Source organism: Trichosurus vulpecula, chromosome 1 (assembly GCF_011100635.1).
Source record: "Trichosurus vulpecula isolate mTriVul1 chromosome 1, mTriVul1.pri, whole genome shotgun sequence".
NCBI classification, from domain to species: Eukaryota; Metazoa; Chordata; class Mammalia; order Diprotodontia; family Phalangeridae; genus Trichosurus; species Trichosurus vulpecula.
In genome coordinates, this window is record NC_050573.1 from 64,915,631 (window position 1) to 64,928,909 (window position 13,279).

The 13,279-nt window shown below is 43.2% G+C and overlaps 1 protein-coding gene across 1 annotated transcript in view; it reads right to left on the reverse strand.

The window, feature by feature from the left end:
• Positions 1 to 3,313: 3,313 nt before the first annotated feature.
• LOC118850704 (cytochrome P450 4F22) overlaps positions 3,314 to 13,279 on the reverse strand; it is a 36,991-nt gene continuing 27,025 nt past the window's right edge. The window contains exons 10-12 of the mRNA XM_036760296.1: positions 5,040 to 5,104; positions 4,520 to 4,602; positions 3,314 to 3,999 (exon numbers count right to left, since the gene is read on the reverse strand). Coding sequence (XP_036616191.1) covers positions 3,792 to 3,999; positions 4,520 to 4,602; positions 5,040 to 5,104 — 356 coding nt within the window. The 3' untranslated portion in view covers positions 3,314 to 3,791. The remainder of the gene's footprint in view (positions 4,000 to 4,519; positions 4,603 to 5,039; positions 5,105 to 13,279) is intronic.

Below are 13,279 nucleotides of genomic sequence, written 5' to 3' on the forward strand. Positions count from 1 at the left end.
AAAGAGAAGCATAATAAACAATGCCAGGAAGGCCTAGTTAAGGGAGAGTGTTCAGAAAGGGGTAGTGGTTAGTGGTGTATAATGCTGCGCAGAGGTCAGAAAGGAGGGGTACAGGGCATGGGGGAGAATTGAATTTGACAGTGATTGCCTGGGAGAGAACTGTTTCTGTTGGGTGGTAGGAGTGGAGGTCAAAATGCAAGGCATCAAGAAGTGAGAAAAAAGGTGAGAATATGCAGGCAACAAGCATAGAAAGGTTTTTCCTAGGAGTTTGGCTGTGAATGAAAGCAGAGATACAGTATAAGCTTGAGGAGACTATGGGAACAAGTGAAGATTTTCTAGATGTGGGCATGTTTGAAGGCAACGAGGAAGAAATCAGTCGATAAGAGTACACTGAAAATTAGAAGGAGAAGAGAAAATCAAAAGTATGAATCCTGGATCTGCCAGTTCCCACCCATGTTATGCCTTGAGCCTGTTTCTTTAGCTGTAAAATGAGGAAGTTGGACAAGGTGGCCCTAAAATCCCTTCCCACACTAAATCTGATTATAGTCTGTCATCTTAAAATATTCCAGCAGAGGGAGCTCCAGGATACAAAATACATTCCCCATTCACGCTAGCACTGAACTCAAAGGATCAAAGGCAGACAGGGTGGGAAGAGACATTTTCCCCTCTATCTCTGGTCAGGCGGGCTGCTGAAGATGGAGGACCTTACCCTCGGAGCTAGAATTCCATGAGCTTTAAGCTAGTCACTTACCTTCCCAGGGAACTTCAGCTCTAGAAAGAGGTAGAAGAAGGGACATGATGATTCTTGTACCCTGCCTCAAGGGCTTATGAGTAAAAGCACTTTTTTAATATAGAAAGGGAGCTGTTGTGATGACATGTTTAAATGATTCCTCGGCCCCCAATTTAAGCGCCTCCACAATCCACCTTCACCCAGATCTTCTGGCTGCCCTGCATCCAATTGAATTCAATAAATATTTATTAAGGATCGTCTCTGTGCCAGGCACGGTGCTAAGCATTTGCCATCTGCCCACAGACTAGTCTCCTAAAGCTTCAGACACCAGGCTTCTCCCACCCAGGAACCCTCCTGGAGTCAGACAGATGGCCCAATACCGGGGTCTGCCTAGAAGGGGTCTTCTGACTGCATATTATGCCGCCCTCAATCCACTTGGGATGAGACAAAAGGACAGCAGTAGAGTGTGAGAGGAAGGGCAATCATCAGGTATTTACACACCCAGATGCCCCCATTTGATCTTCCTTGGTACTGGAGAAAAAACTGAGCCTACCCTCCATCATCAAAGGGCCCTGGAGAGTGAGACCCCCCAGTGAAATGGTATCCTAATCTCCCCTCCTCAAAGAATGAAATCCAAGCTATCAATAGCCACATAAGAAAAAAGTTCCTAATCACTAATAATTCAAGAAATTCAAAGTAAAACAACAGTGAGGTTCTACTTTACATCCATCATATCAGCAAACACGACAAAAATGAAAAATGAAATTGTTGGAGGGGCTATAGGGAGATGAGCACATTGAAGCACTTTTGGTAAACCTGTGAATTGGTCATAGGATTATGACTTAGAGCCTTGGAGCCAGAGGGAATTTTAGAAGCCACTGAGGCCAACCCCCCTCACTTTTACAAATGAGGAAACTGAGGTACAGAAATTATTTGTGTGGTATCACACAGTTAATAAGTGTTGAGACATGCTTGAACATAGTTCTTGGTCCAGACATTCTGTTAAAAATTTGGAACTATACCCCAAGAGTCACCAAAATGTGCACCCTTTGAGTCAGCAATGCCACTACCAGGCCTATACCCTCAAAGAGAGAAAAGAAAGAGGGAAAAGTCCGTATTTACAAAAACATCGATAGCAACACTTTTTGTTGTAGCCCGAAGCACAGTTGTGACCATATTAGGACCCTGCTCAAGAAATTTCAATGTCTCCCAATGGCCTCTAGAATAAAATAGAAACTCTTGTGTTTTGGCATTTAAAGTCCAGTACAATCTGTCTCAGCCTGTATTTCCAGATAGCTCACATTACTCCCCTTCACATACTCCACATTCCAGCCAAATGACTGTTCCCCAATTCAGCATTCCAGCTCTCATCTCCCAACCTTTGCAAAAGCTATCCCATGGGCCTGAGACGCCCTCCCTCCTTACCTTCTTCAATATTTTCAAAGTGTAGCTCAGGGGTCACCTCCTATAAGAAGGCTTTCCTGATCACCTCAGTTTGTTTAGTTCTCTCTTTCTCCTCAGATTATCTGGCATTTACTTATCTGCCTACATGTTGTATCTTCTCATTAGAAAGTAATGGGGAACTTTCATTTTTGTCTGTTCTTGGGAGGGCCTAGAACAAGGCCCTGCACATACAAAGGAAGGCTTTGTGAATTGAAGTGGGTCAGTGTTGGGGCTTTTATACCTCTGTGCAGCCCCTCCCCCAACCAGCCTCTCCAATATCCTTCTTGAGTAGCCAGAGTAACAGAAGGACTGGCTGAAGTCATGGCTCTACCTACAATGCATTACTTAGCCTTTGTCTTTTGTCATCTTTTCCAATTTTCTGGGTGTGAACTGAAACCTCAGAGTTTTTTTGATTTGCATTTCTTTTAGTATTAGGATCTGAAGCAATCTTTCATATGGTTGTGGATAGTTAACATTTCTGCTTTTGAAAACTCTTTGTTCATTTCCTTTGCCTGCTTATCTATTGAGAAATTAATCAGTCATATACATTTGTCTTTATTCCCTACATATCATGGGATGCCATATCTTATCTATTGAATCTGATTCAAAGGTTTCATCTTTCCCCCCACCCCACCCCCTGCCACTTCTCAATTTTCAGTTTCCTTTTTCTCTTTTTTCTTCTTCCTTTCCTTCCTTCTTTCTTTTTCTTTCTTTATTCCTTCCTTTCTTTTTTCTTTCTTTCCTTCTTTCTCTTTCTTTCAGGCTTGGCCTCCACCTCTTGCCCAGGCTAGAAGTAAAGGTGTTACACATGGGTCCTGTCCCTCTCTTATCTGCATAGGAGTTTTGACCGGCTCCATTTTCTGACTTGGGTTTTTTTGCCTCTATTTAGGCAAGCTGGTGGTACCTCTCTTCACAGGAGATCACCCTACCTGTGCCAAACCTTCTTCTGACTCCCAAGCAGGCTGAGCCTGATTGACTCAGGACTCCTGAACTCAAGAGATCCATCAGCCTCAGCCTTCCCAGTAGCAGGGATTCCAGACCATGTGCCTGGCTCCCTTGTTTTCCCAACTGTCAATGTCAGAGGGAGTAGAACCAGAGTAAATAGATACTGATATCCTACTAGTTTTATTAAACAAAATTACATAATTTCAGCAATGTACAGGCAGATCTGGAAAACTACATTCAAGATGAGGGCCTTTGATTTTCTTTTTTCTTTCTTTTTTCTCTTTTGTCTTAAAAAATAAAATGAAAATGAGAAGAGTGAATGATCCTATAGCTGAAGAAGTCCAATCAGCTTCCAGAGAGCAAACCCAACAGCCAGGAGGGGGTGGGACAGCTCCCACAAAAAGTAGAGAGTGGTTGAAGCTGCTACCCACTCCCTGGTCCCCACTTCTAACAACCCTTAAGGTTATTCTCTCAAGAGGGATGGCAAGGGATACCCAAGGGTATCCAGGGGTGATGGTGAACCCCACTCCAGGTTACCAGGTCTCAACCCCTAACACAAGGAGAGAGAAATAGCAGGGAAAGGGAGGGGTTCACACAGCTCCAGGCCTCAGGACTTCTGGCCATCTCCCCACTCTTGCTTTCCACTCCCTCCAGTCTCCACCCTGAAATGGGCTCATGGCTTGGGCTGAGTCATAGGAGTCTCAGTAGTCTGGGAGGACAATGGTTCCACATTTAGCCAGATCCCGCTCTCTGTCCGTAGGATCAGCTCAGGTTTCCGACGCACCTTCTTGGTCCTGTCTACTGTGAGCCGGAACCGAAGTAAAGTCAATGCCACAACCACCTTCATCTCAGACATGGCAAAGCTCTGACCAATGCAATTTCTGTCCAAGGAAAGGTCACAGAATATAAGTTAAGACCCCCCACCCTGAGCCCTACTGGATGATGTGGGAAAGGGGAGGGAAGGAGGCAAGACAGAGCAATACTCCCAGTTCTAGGCCCTGAAAGAAAGAGAAGAGATGGAGAGAAGTGTGACTAGAATACAGTGGGGGCAGGGAGGAGTATGAAGAACGTATACCCAGCCATAGGCACTGCTTAAAGGAAGAAAGGAGGGAGAGCGGAGAGTATACATACACCCAGCCCCACACCCTGAAAAATCAATCAGGTCATTCTCTGAGCTGAAGGCCAGCCTGGACCCCAGGCTCTGCAGAGATGTCCATGAATTTTCTATGTGCATTCTAGGAATGCTAGGGACTGGTTGAAGACCCCTAGAGAACAGAGCTGCCTACCTCTCAGACCCAGCCCTGGGGATAGGGACTCTTAGGAAATCCTAGAGTTTCTAGAAAAAAAGGAGCTACAAGAACCAAGGTTGGAGATAGGAAAGCAAGAGGCAAAAAGCCTTACCTGGGTCCAGCTGAGAAGGGAATGTAGGCCAGGGGTGACCTCTGCTGGGGATTCTCAGGGTCAAAGCGGTAGGGGTTGAATACCTGGAGGGAGTCATAGCCAATGCTGGTTAAATGAGGCACCAACCCAGAGCCCTCGCTCAGTGTCCCAGACAGGCCTGGCTAGGGGATGCTCTAGCAGAGGCCAACATAGAGAAAGGGCATAGGAACTTGGTTGGTTAACCTATAGTGGTCATTCAAGTAAGGGGCCACCAATTGCCTGCTAAAGTCTTGTTTGGTGGGGCTGGGAAGAAAAAGAGGGGATGGTATGGGCTGAAGAATAAGTAGATCAGGAGGCAGCTCCAGGCTCACTGACAGCCAGCTCTAATCTAGCTGGGCTGCAGCCCAGAAGGCCTAACCACAAATGGCCTGGTCTTCAGTTCCATAAGGGCAGCTCCCCAGGGCAGGTAGAGCAGGCAAGAGTTCCTAGTTCCTATGAGAAAGGGAAGGGGCCAAGCACAGAGAACACATTGTTTCTTTACCTTGGAATCAGGCCACACAGAAGGATTGTGGTGGGTCCCATAGATGCTGACCAGGCAAATAATCCCTAGGTGGAAAGAGGTCAGAGTCATTCAGAGGGAATGGGGTGAAAAGGCACAGGGAGCTTTCCAGGAAGCAGCTCTACCTTGGGTTCAATGAGGCTGCCCTGCAGAATGGTGCTCCCCACACTGGAGAGAACCAAGAAATCAACCTGGAACAGTGGAAAGTGTTTTGTGGGGGATAGGATAGAGAGGACAATGGAGCCAAGGGATTCATTTTAGTTAAATTTAACAAACATTTACGAATGGGGGTGGTGTCAATGATAGAAAGGCTATAGATATGGATATGTAGGTATGTATATAGGTACATATATCTATAATACATATATTTCATGTACATGTATGCTCAAATATTTATAGCAGCACTTTTGGGAGTAGCAAAAAACTGGAAACAAGGTAGATACTCTTCATCTGGGGAATGGCTAAAGTATGGTATTACATGGCTGTAATATGGTATTAAAGTATGGTATGACATAAATGTAATGGAATATTATTGCATTATTATAATGAATGTTATTATTCCTTAATAAATGATATGAAGAATTCGGAGAAGCATGGAAGATTTCTATGAAACAAAGTGAAATAAGCAGAACCAGGAAAACAAGACACAATGACTGCAACAATATAAGTGGAAAGAACAACAAAACAGCAACAATTATAACTATAAAAGCCAGCAAATGAATACTGTTCAATTATAAGGACCAGACGAGGCTCCAAAGAAGAGTTGAGAAAACACACCTCCTTCCCATCTTTGCCGAGGTTCAGAACACTGCATATGCTGTCAGACAGTTGATGTGTTGGTCAGTTTTACCGAATTACTCTCCTCCACCACCCCCTCCACCCTTTTTTTATTCTTTGTACAAAGGTCAAGACTGGAGAGGCTCTCTGAATAGGGATAGGGATGCCTATATGGAGAGGGGACAGGGGAAGGACATTATTTGAAATTTATGAAAGCATATGATATAATATAATATATAGTATAGTATCATATAGTATAGTATAGCATAGTATAACGTGACATGATATGATGTGGCGTGGCATGGCGTGACGTGATGTGATGTGGTGTGGCATGACGTGACCCAATGTGACATAATACAATGTAGTAGAGTATAGTATAGTACAATATAATATAATACAATACAATACAATATAATATATAAAATATAAATAAAACATTTTAAACAACCATTTGTGTACCCACTGTATACAAAGATCTCTCCTGAGTGCTAGGAATACAAAGACAAATGAGAAGTAGAACAGTTGATGCTTTCCAGAAGTTTATGTTTGACTACGGGAATACATTTAAGTAAATAGAAGCAGCAGGGTATTTGAGGAAGGAGTATTGACAACTGAGGGTGATCAAGAAAGCCTTCTCAGAAGGAAGAAGATGGCACATGAGCTAAGTCTCAAAGGAAGCAAGGAATTCTAAGAAGCCCTGTTGAGGAGGGAGTGTATTCTGGATTCGAGAGCTAGCCTTTTCAGAGACACGAAGGCAGGACAGGGAAAGGTGAGTATGGGACCATCCAGTAGGCCATTTGTCTGGAATACAGAATGTTTATGAAATGTCTAGAACTACAGGCTGGGGTCAGACTGCTCAAGGTCTTAATTGATAGAGGAGCTTATATTTTATTCTATAGGCAATATGGGGCCACTGAGATATAAACAGAAGAAATAGGAATAAATTAATAGGGAATTTGGGAGGGAGGGCATTAGCAGCAGGAGGGCTCAGAAAAGGCTTCATGTAAAAGGAAGAGAAGGACTTTATGAATTAGAAGTGAGTAGGAAAGGTTTAAGGATTAAGGGTTGAGAGAAAGACTCTACAAAGGCAGGAAGAGAGGAGATGGGGTGTTGTGAGTGAGGAACAGAGAGAGGCTAGTATGGCTAGACTGAAGAGTACACAAGAGGGAGTAATGTACAAGGAGGCTGGAAAGATAGTGTAGGACTTTAAAAGCTAAACAGATGAGCTTATATTTTATTCTGCAGGCAGTAGAGAGCCACTGGAGTTGATTGAATAGGCCAAAACATGGTCAGATCTGTGCTTAAAGAAAACCACTTTGGGGGGCGAAGCCAAGATGGTAGCTGGAAAGCAGGGACTTGCGTGAACTCCCCCCCAAGTCCCTCCAAACACCTATTTAAAATGGCTCTGAACAAATTCTAGAACTGCAGAACCCACAAAATAGCAGAGGGAAGCAGGGCTCCAGCCCAGGACAGCCTGGATGGTCGTGGGGTAAGATCTATCGCACGGAACTGGGAGCAGAGCCCAACGTGAGCCGCGCCTGGACCAATCAGACCAGGAACCAGGCAGAACAGGCCCTAGTGCCCTGAATCAGTGAGCTGTGGCAGTTACCAGATTTCTCAACCCACAAACACCAAAAACAACAGAGAAGGTTAGTAGGAAAAGCTGCTGGGACAAAGTGAAAGGAGTTCTCTCGGCCACCGCCCCAGGGCCAATGGGGGAGGTGCAGCTACAGAACTACAGCTGCAGTTGCTTCCGGCCCCAGGCCCACCTAGTGGGAGGAATTAAGTGGCAGATCTGAACAGGAGGGCAGAGCCAGCTTAGATTTGAGTCCAGTCTGGATTGGCGGTTCTTGGGGGAGGAGGAGTGCTGGTGTGGCAGAGCTTGCTGCGAGAAATAGCTCTGACAACAACAGTGCAGCCCCTCAAGCTTGGGACAAAGTACTCTTTACTCTACAAGCAGTCATACCCCCACAAAAAACTCAAGGGTCAAGTAAGTTGGCTGGGAACATGGCCAAGCAGTGAAAACGGACTCAGATTCAGACTAAGACTTTGGAATCTTTTTTTGGTGACAAAGAAGACCAAAACATACAGCCGGAAGAAGTCAACAAAGTCAAAGAGCCTACATTAAAAGCCTCCAAGAAAAACATGAACTGGTCTCAGGCCATGGAAGAGCTCAAAAAGGATTTGGAAAAGCAAGTTAGAGAAGTTGAGGAAAAATTGGGAAGAGAAATAAGAATGATGTGAGAAAACCATGAAAAACAAGTCAATGACTGGCTAAATGAGACCCAAAAAAATACTGAAAAAGATAACATCTTAAAAAATAGACTAACTCAAATGGCAAAAGAGCTCCAAAAAGCCAATGAGGAGAAGAATGCCTTGAAAGGCAGAATTAGCCAAATGGAAAAGGAGGTCCAAAAGACCACTGAAGAAAATACTACCTTAAAAATTAGATTGGAGCAAGTGGAAACTAGTGACTTGATGAGAAATCAAGATGTTATAAAACAGAACCAAAGGAATGAAAAAATGGAAGACAATGTGAAATATCTCATTGGAAAAACCACTTGCCTGGAAAATAGATCCAGGAGAGATAATTTTAAAATTATTGGACTATATTTTGCTCCTTCCTATCCTATCCCCCTTTATTCAATGATCAAGCCATGATCAAAAAAAGAGCCTAGGAATCATCTTTCAAGAAATTATCAAGGAGAACTGCCCTGATATTCTAGAGCCAGAAGGAAAATAGAAATTGAAAGAATCCACCAACTGCCTCCTGAAAAAGATCCCAAAAAGAAAACTGCTAGGAACATTGTTGCCAAATTCCAGAGCTCCCAGATCAAGAAGAAAATACTGCAAGCAGCCAGAAAGAAACAATTTGAGTATTGTGGAAACACAAGATCTAGCAGCTTTGACATTAAGGGATCGAAGGGCTTGGAATACAATATTCCAGAGGTCAATGGAGCTAGGATTAAAACCAAGAATCACCTACCCAGCAAAACTGAGTATCATGCTCCAAGGCAAAATATGGATTTTCAATACAATAGAGGACTTTCAAGATTTCTCAGTGAAAAGACCAGAGCTGAATAGAAAATTTGACTTTCAAACACAAGAATCAAGAGAAGCATGAAAAGGTAAACAAGAAAGAGAAATCATAAGGGACTAAAGTTGAACTGTTTTGTTTACATTCCTACATGGAAAGATGATGTGTTTAATTCATGAGACCTCAGTATTAGGATAGCTGAAGGGAATGTACATATATAGACAAAGGGCACAGGGTGAGCTGAATATGAAGAGATGATATCTTAAAAAATAAAGTCAAACGAAGGGGTGAGAGAGGAATATATTGACAGAAGGAGAAAGGAGAGACAGAATGGAGTAAATTATCTTGCATAAAAGTGGCAAGAAAAAGCAATTCTGTAGGAAGGGAAGAGGGGGCAGGTGAGGGGGAATGAGGGAATCTTGCTCTCATTGGATTTGACCTGAGGAGGGAATAACATACACACTCAATTGGGTATCTTACCCCACAGGAAAGAAGGAGGAAGGAGATAAAAAAAAGGGGGGACAATAGAAGGGAGAGCAGATGGGGGAGGAGGTAATCAAAAACACTTTCAAAAAGGGACAGAGTCAAGGGAGAAAACTGAATAAAGGGGGATAGGATAGGAAGGAGAGAAATATAGTTAGTCTTTCACAACAAGAGTATTGTGGAAGGGTTTTACATAATGATACGCATGTGGCCTATGTTGAATTGCTTGCCTTCTTAGGGAGGGTGGGTGGGGAGGGAAGAGGGGAGAGAATTTGGAACTCAAAGTTTTATAAGCAGATGCTCAAAAAAAAGTTTTTGCATGCAACTAGGAAATAAGATATTCAGGCAATGGGGCATAAAAATTTATCTTGCCCTACAAGAAAGTAAGGGAAAAGGGGATGGCGGGGGTGGGGATTGGGGTGACAGAAGGGAGAGCTGACTGGGGAATGGGGCAACCAGACTATACGCCATCTTGGAGTGGGGGGGAGAGTAGAAATGGGGAGAAAATTCGTAATTCAAACTCTTGTAAAAATCAATGCTGACAACTAAAAATATTAAATAAATTAAATAAATAATTGTTTTAAAAAAGTCACTTTGGCAGCAGTGTGGAAGATGGCTTGGACTGGAGAGAGATGAAGCAGAGAGGCCAGTGTGAGGTTAGTGAAATGATGTCAGCCAGAGGTGGTAAAAGCCAGAACTAAGGTAATAGCAGCTGTGTGAGAAGAGAGAAAGGATCAGATATGAGAAATGTCATCAAGGTGGAAGTGCTTTAGCAACTATGGTAGGTATGTGGGGTGAGGGAGAATGAGGAGTCTGGGATTAATGCTGAGGTTAGGGGACTCAAAGGATCATGATACCTTTGACAAAAGTAGAGAAGTTGGAAGGAAAGGAGGGTGTAGGAGGAAAGGTAATGACTTTTATTTTGAATGTGCCAAATTTGAGATATCTACAGAGCATCCAGACTGAAATATCCAATAGGCTGTTAGTAATGCAGAGCTGAAGCTCAGAGGAAAGAAAGAGCCTGAATATATATATAAATCCATCATCTGCATAGAAAAGATAATAAACGCATGAGGGCTGATGAGATCACCAAGTGAAAGACTGTATAGAGAAAAGAGGAAGGAAGGAAACAAGAATTTACTAGGTGCCTACTATGTGCTTGGCATTGTGCTAAGCACTTTACAGATTATCTCACTAAATCCTCATAGCTGTCCTGGAAGATAGGTGCTATTACTATGCCCATTTTACAGTTGAGGAAACCAAAGCAATCAAGAGGTCAAGTGAACACAGCTAGCATGTCTCTAAGGCCAGATTTGAACTCAGATCTTCCTGATTCTAGGCCCAGTTCTCTATCCACTGAGCTACCTAGCTTCCTCTTGAGAAAGACCAGGACAGAGTTATGGGCAGTACCCACAGTGAGTGGGTATGATATGGAGATAAACCAGAAGAGGAAACCGAGAAAGAGTGGTTACTCAGGTAGGTGAAGAACCAAGAAAGAATAGGGCCACAAAAACCCAGAAAGGACACAGTATCCAGGACACAGCTGATCAACTGGGTTACATGCGGCACATATGATGACTAAGAAAGACCATCAGATTTGACAGTAAAAGCATCAAGCAAGCAGTAAAGAAGTTAGGCTATGAGGGAGCCATCTACACACAAATAGTAATTGAACCCATGACAGATAAAGAAATTACCGAGAGAGAAGATATGGAAAGTAAGGCAAAGAGGATCTAGGAGAGAACCCTGGGTTTCTTCCCAAGGTTAGGAGACTGGGCATGGATCCAGCAAGGGAGATAAAAAGGAACAGACAACCATGAGAAAGCAGTATCACTGAAACCTATGGAGTTTTGTTATCAACAGTGTCAATATGTGCAGAGGTCAAGATGGATGATGACAAAAAAAAAGTTGGATCTGGTGATTAAGAGATCCCATGAACCTTGAAAAAAGCAGTTCTAATTGAGTAATGGAGTCTGTAAACATTACAAGAAGATAAGAAATGGGGGCAGGGGGAGGGGGTAGAAATCTTATTCCAGGGGCTTTGTTGTGGATGAGAGGAGAGATACTGGATACTAGTTTGAGGGGATGGTCAGGTCCTTGAAGACTTATGCATTCAGGAGACCTATGCATGTTCATAGGCATTAAGAAAATAAATCTTTACATAGGGAAAACTTCAGAATTAGAGAGGGGAAACCTGGAAGATGATTAAGGAGCAAACCCCCTGGGGAGAAGGCCTCTAGGAAAGACATTAACCTTGACCAAGAGAAGAACCTTCTCTTCATCAGAGACAAAGATGAGAACAGGGACCTGAGTTTGAATCCCAACTCTGTCAATGATTTCCTATGTGATTTTAGGCAAGCTACCTCACCTCTCAAAGCCCCATCTTCTTCATCTGTAAGATGCAGGGGGTGGACTAGAGGATCTCTAAGGTCACCATCTAGTGCTCAGAATGTCAACCTCCTCCTCTTTAACTCTTGAAATCCTTCTTTTCCTTCAAGACACAGACTAGGCACCACCTTCTCAATGAGGCCTTCCCAGATTCCTCCTCATCCCCCTACCCCCAGGTGAAAATGAATTTCTCATAGCACTTAGCTATGCACTTGTTTGTCTTGTTATCACTTGTTTCTCTACTCTGCCAATATCACCATCTCTATTATATCACCCACTGCAACCAAAAAAAAAAAAGGTTTTTTTAAATGAAAAACAATTCCTGACTTCAACGAGGGGTCATGGAAAGTCCAACATGACTGTACAACAACAACTAACGAAGCCAAAGGACTCATTGAGTTCCTCCAAACTCATGAATTCTAAGTCAGGAGGTTCACTCATTCAGTCAATCAGTCCTTGCTCTGACATAACATACGGCTTTGAAAAAAAATCACTTCCCTTTCTGTGTCTCAATTTCTTCATGTATAAAATGGAGGGCAGTGGATAACATAACTATTCAGGTTGTGAATTTTTGTCTTCTCCCAGGTTATACAATGAATAGATCACAGAGCCACACTTATTTGAGTAGATTTCAAATCCCACGTATTAGATTATAAGATACTTAAGGGCAGGTACTCTTGTAGTTTTTCATCTCTGTATCTCCCAAAGACAAACACAGATCCTTTTATAGGATAGGTATACAACAAATAGCTGTTGAATTGACACATGCCCTCTCCCTGGAGTCCCAGCTTCCTCATTTCTAGGATATAAAGTAGGAAGGGACCTTAGAGGCCATTTAATCCAACCTCTCATCTTACAGATGAGGAAACTGATGCCCAAAGAAAAATGACCTTGCCTAAAGCCACACAGACAGCAAGTGCTAGAGCTGGGATTCCGACCCAGGTCCTGATGATTATCCTTCAAAATGTCCCTTGTATCCATCCTTTCTTCTCCATCCTCATGGCCCCTGTCCTAGTTCAGACTCTGATCACCTTACACCCAAACTGCTGCAACAACCTCCCAGCATGGCTCTATTCTGGCCCCCTTCCATCTGTCTATACAGGCAGTCCAAGCATCTTCCTGAAATGACTCTAATGTTGTTACTCCCTTGCTCCAAAATCTTCAATGATTCCACATTTCCTGTCACAGAAGGTACAGACTCCAGTCTTGTATTCAAGACCTTCTATCATATGGTTCTACACTACCTACCCATGGGTATGTCCCACCACTCCACCCTCCTGTGAGAAACAAAAGAAGGAATTCTGTTTCAACAGGATTAGCACTACTCCCAGCTTTGCAGGAGTGGCAATAAGATGTAAGTCAGAGGTGACTGGTTCTAATCAGAGCTGTGACCTAGCAGAACCTGGCTTCTGATCAAGAAAAAGGTCAGAAGCTTGTACACATGCTTAACGAGCTGTTTAATATTATCTAACACACCCCCAGGGCAGAGCAAGACAATTTAAATGCACATGCAATACATGACAAGGGAGGGGGTACA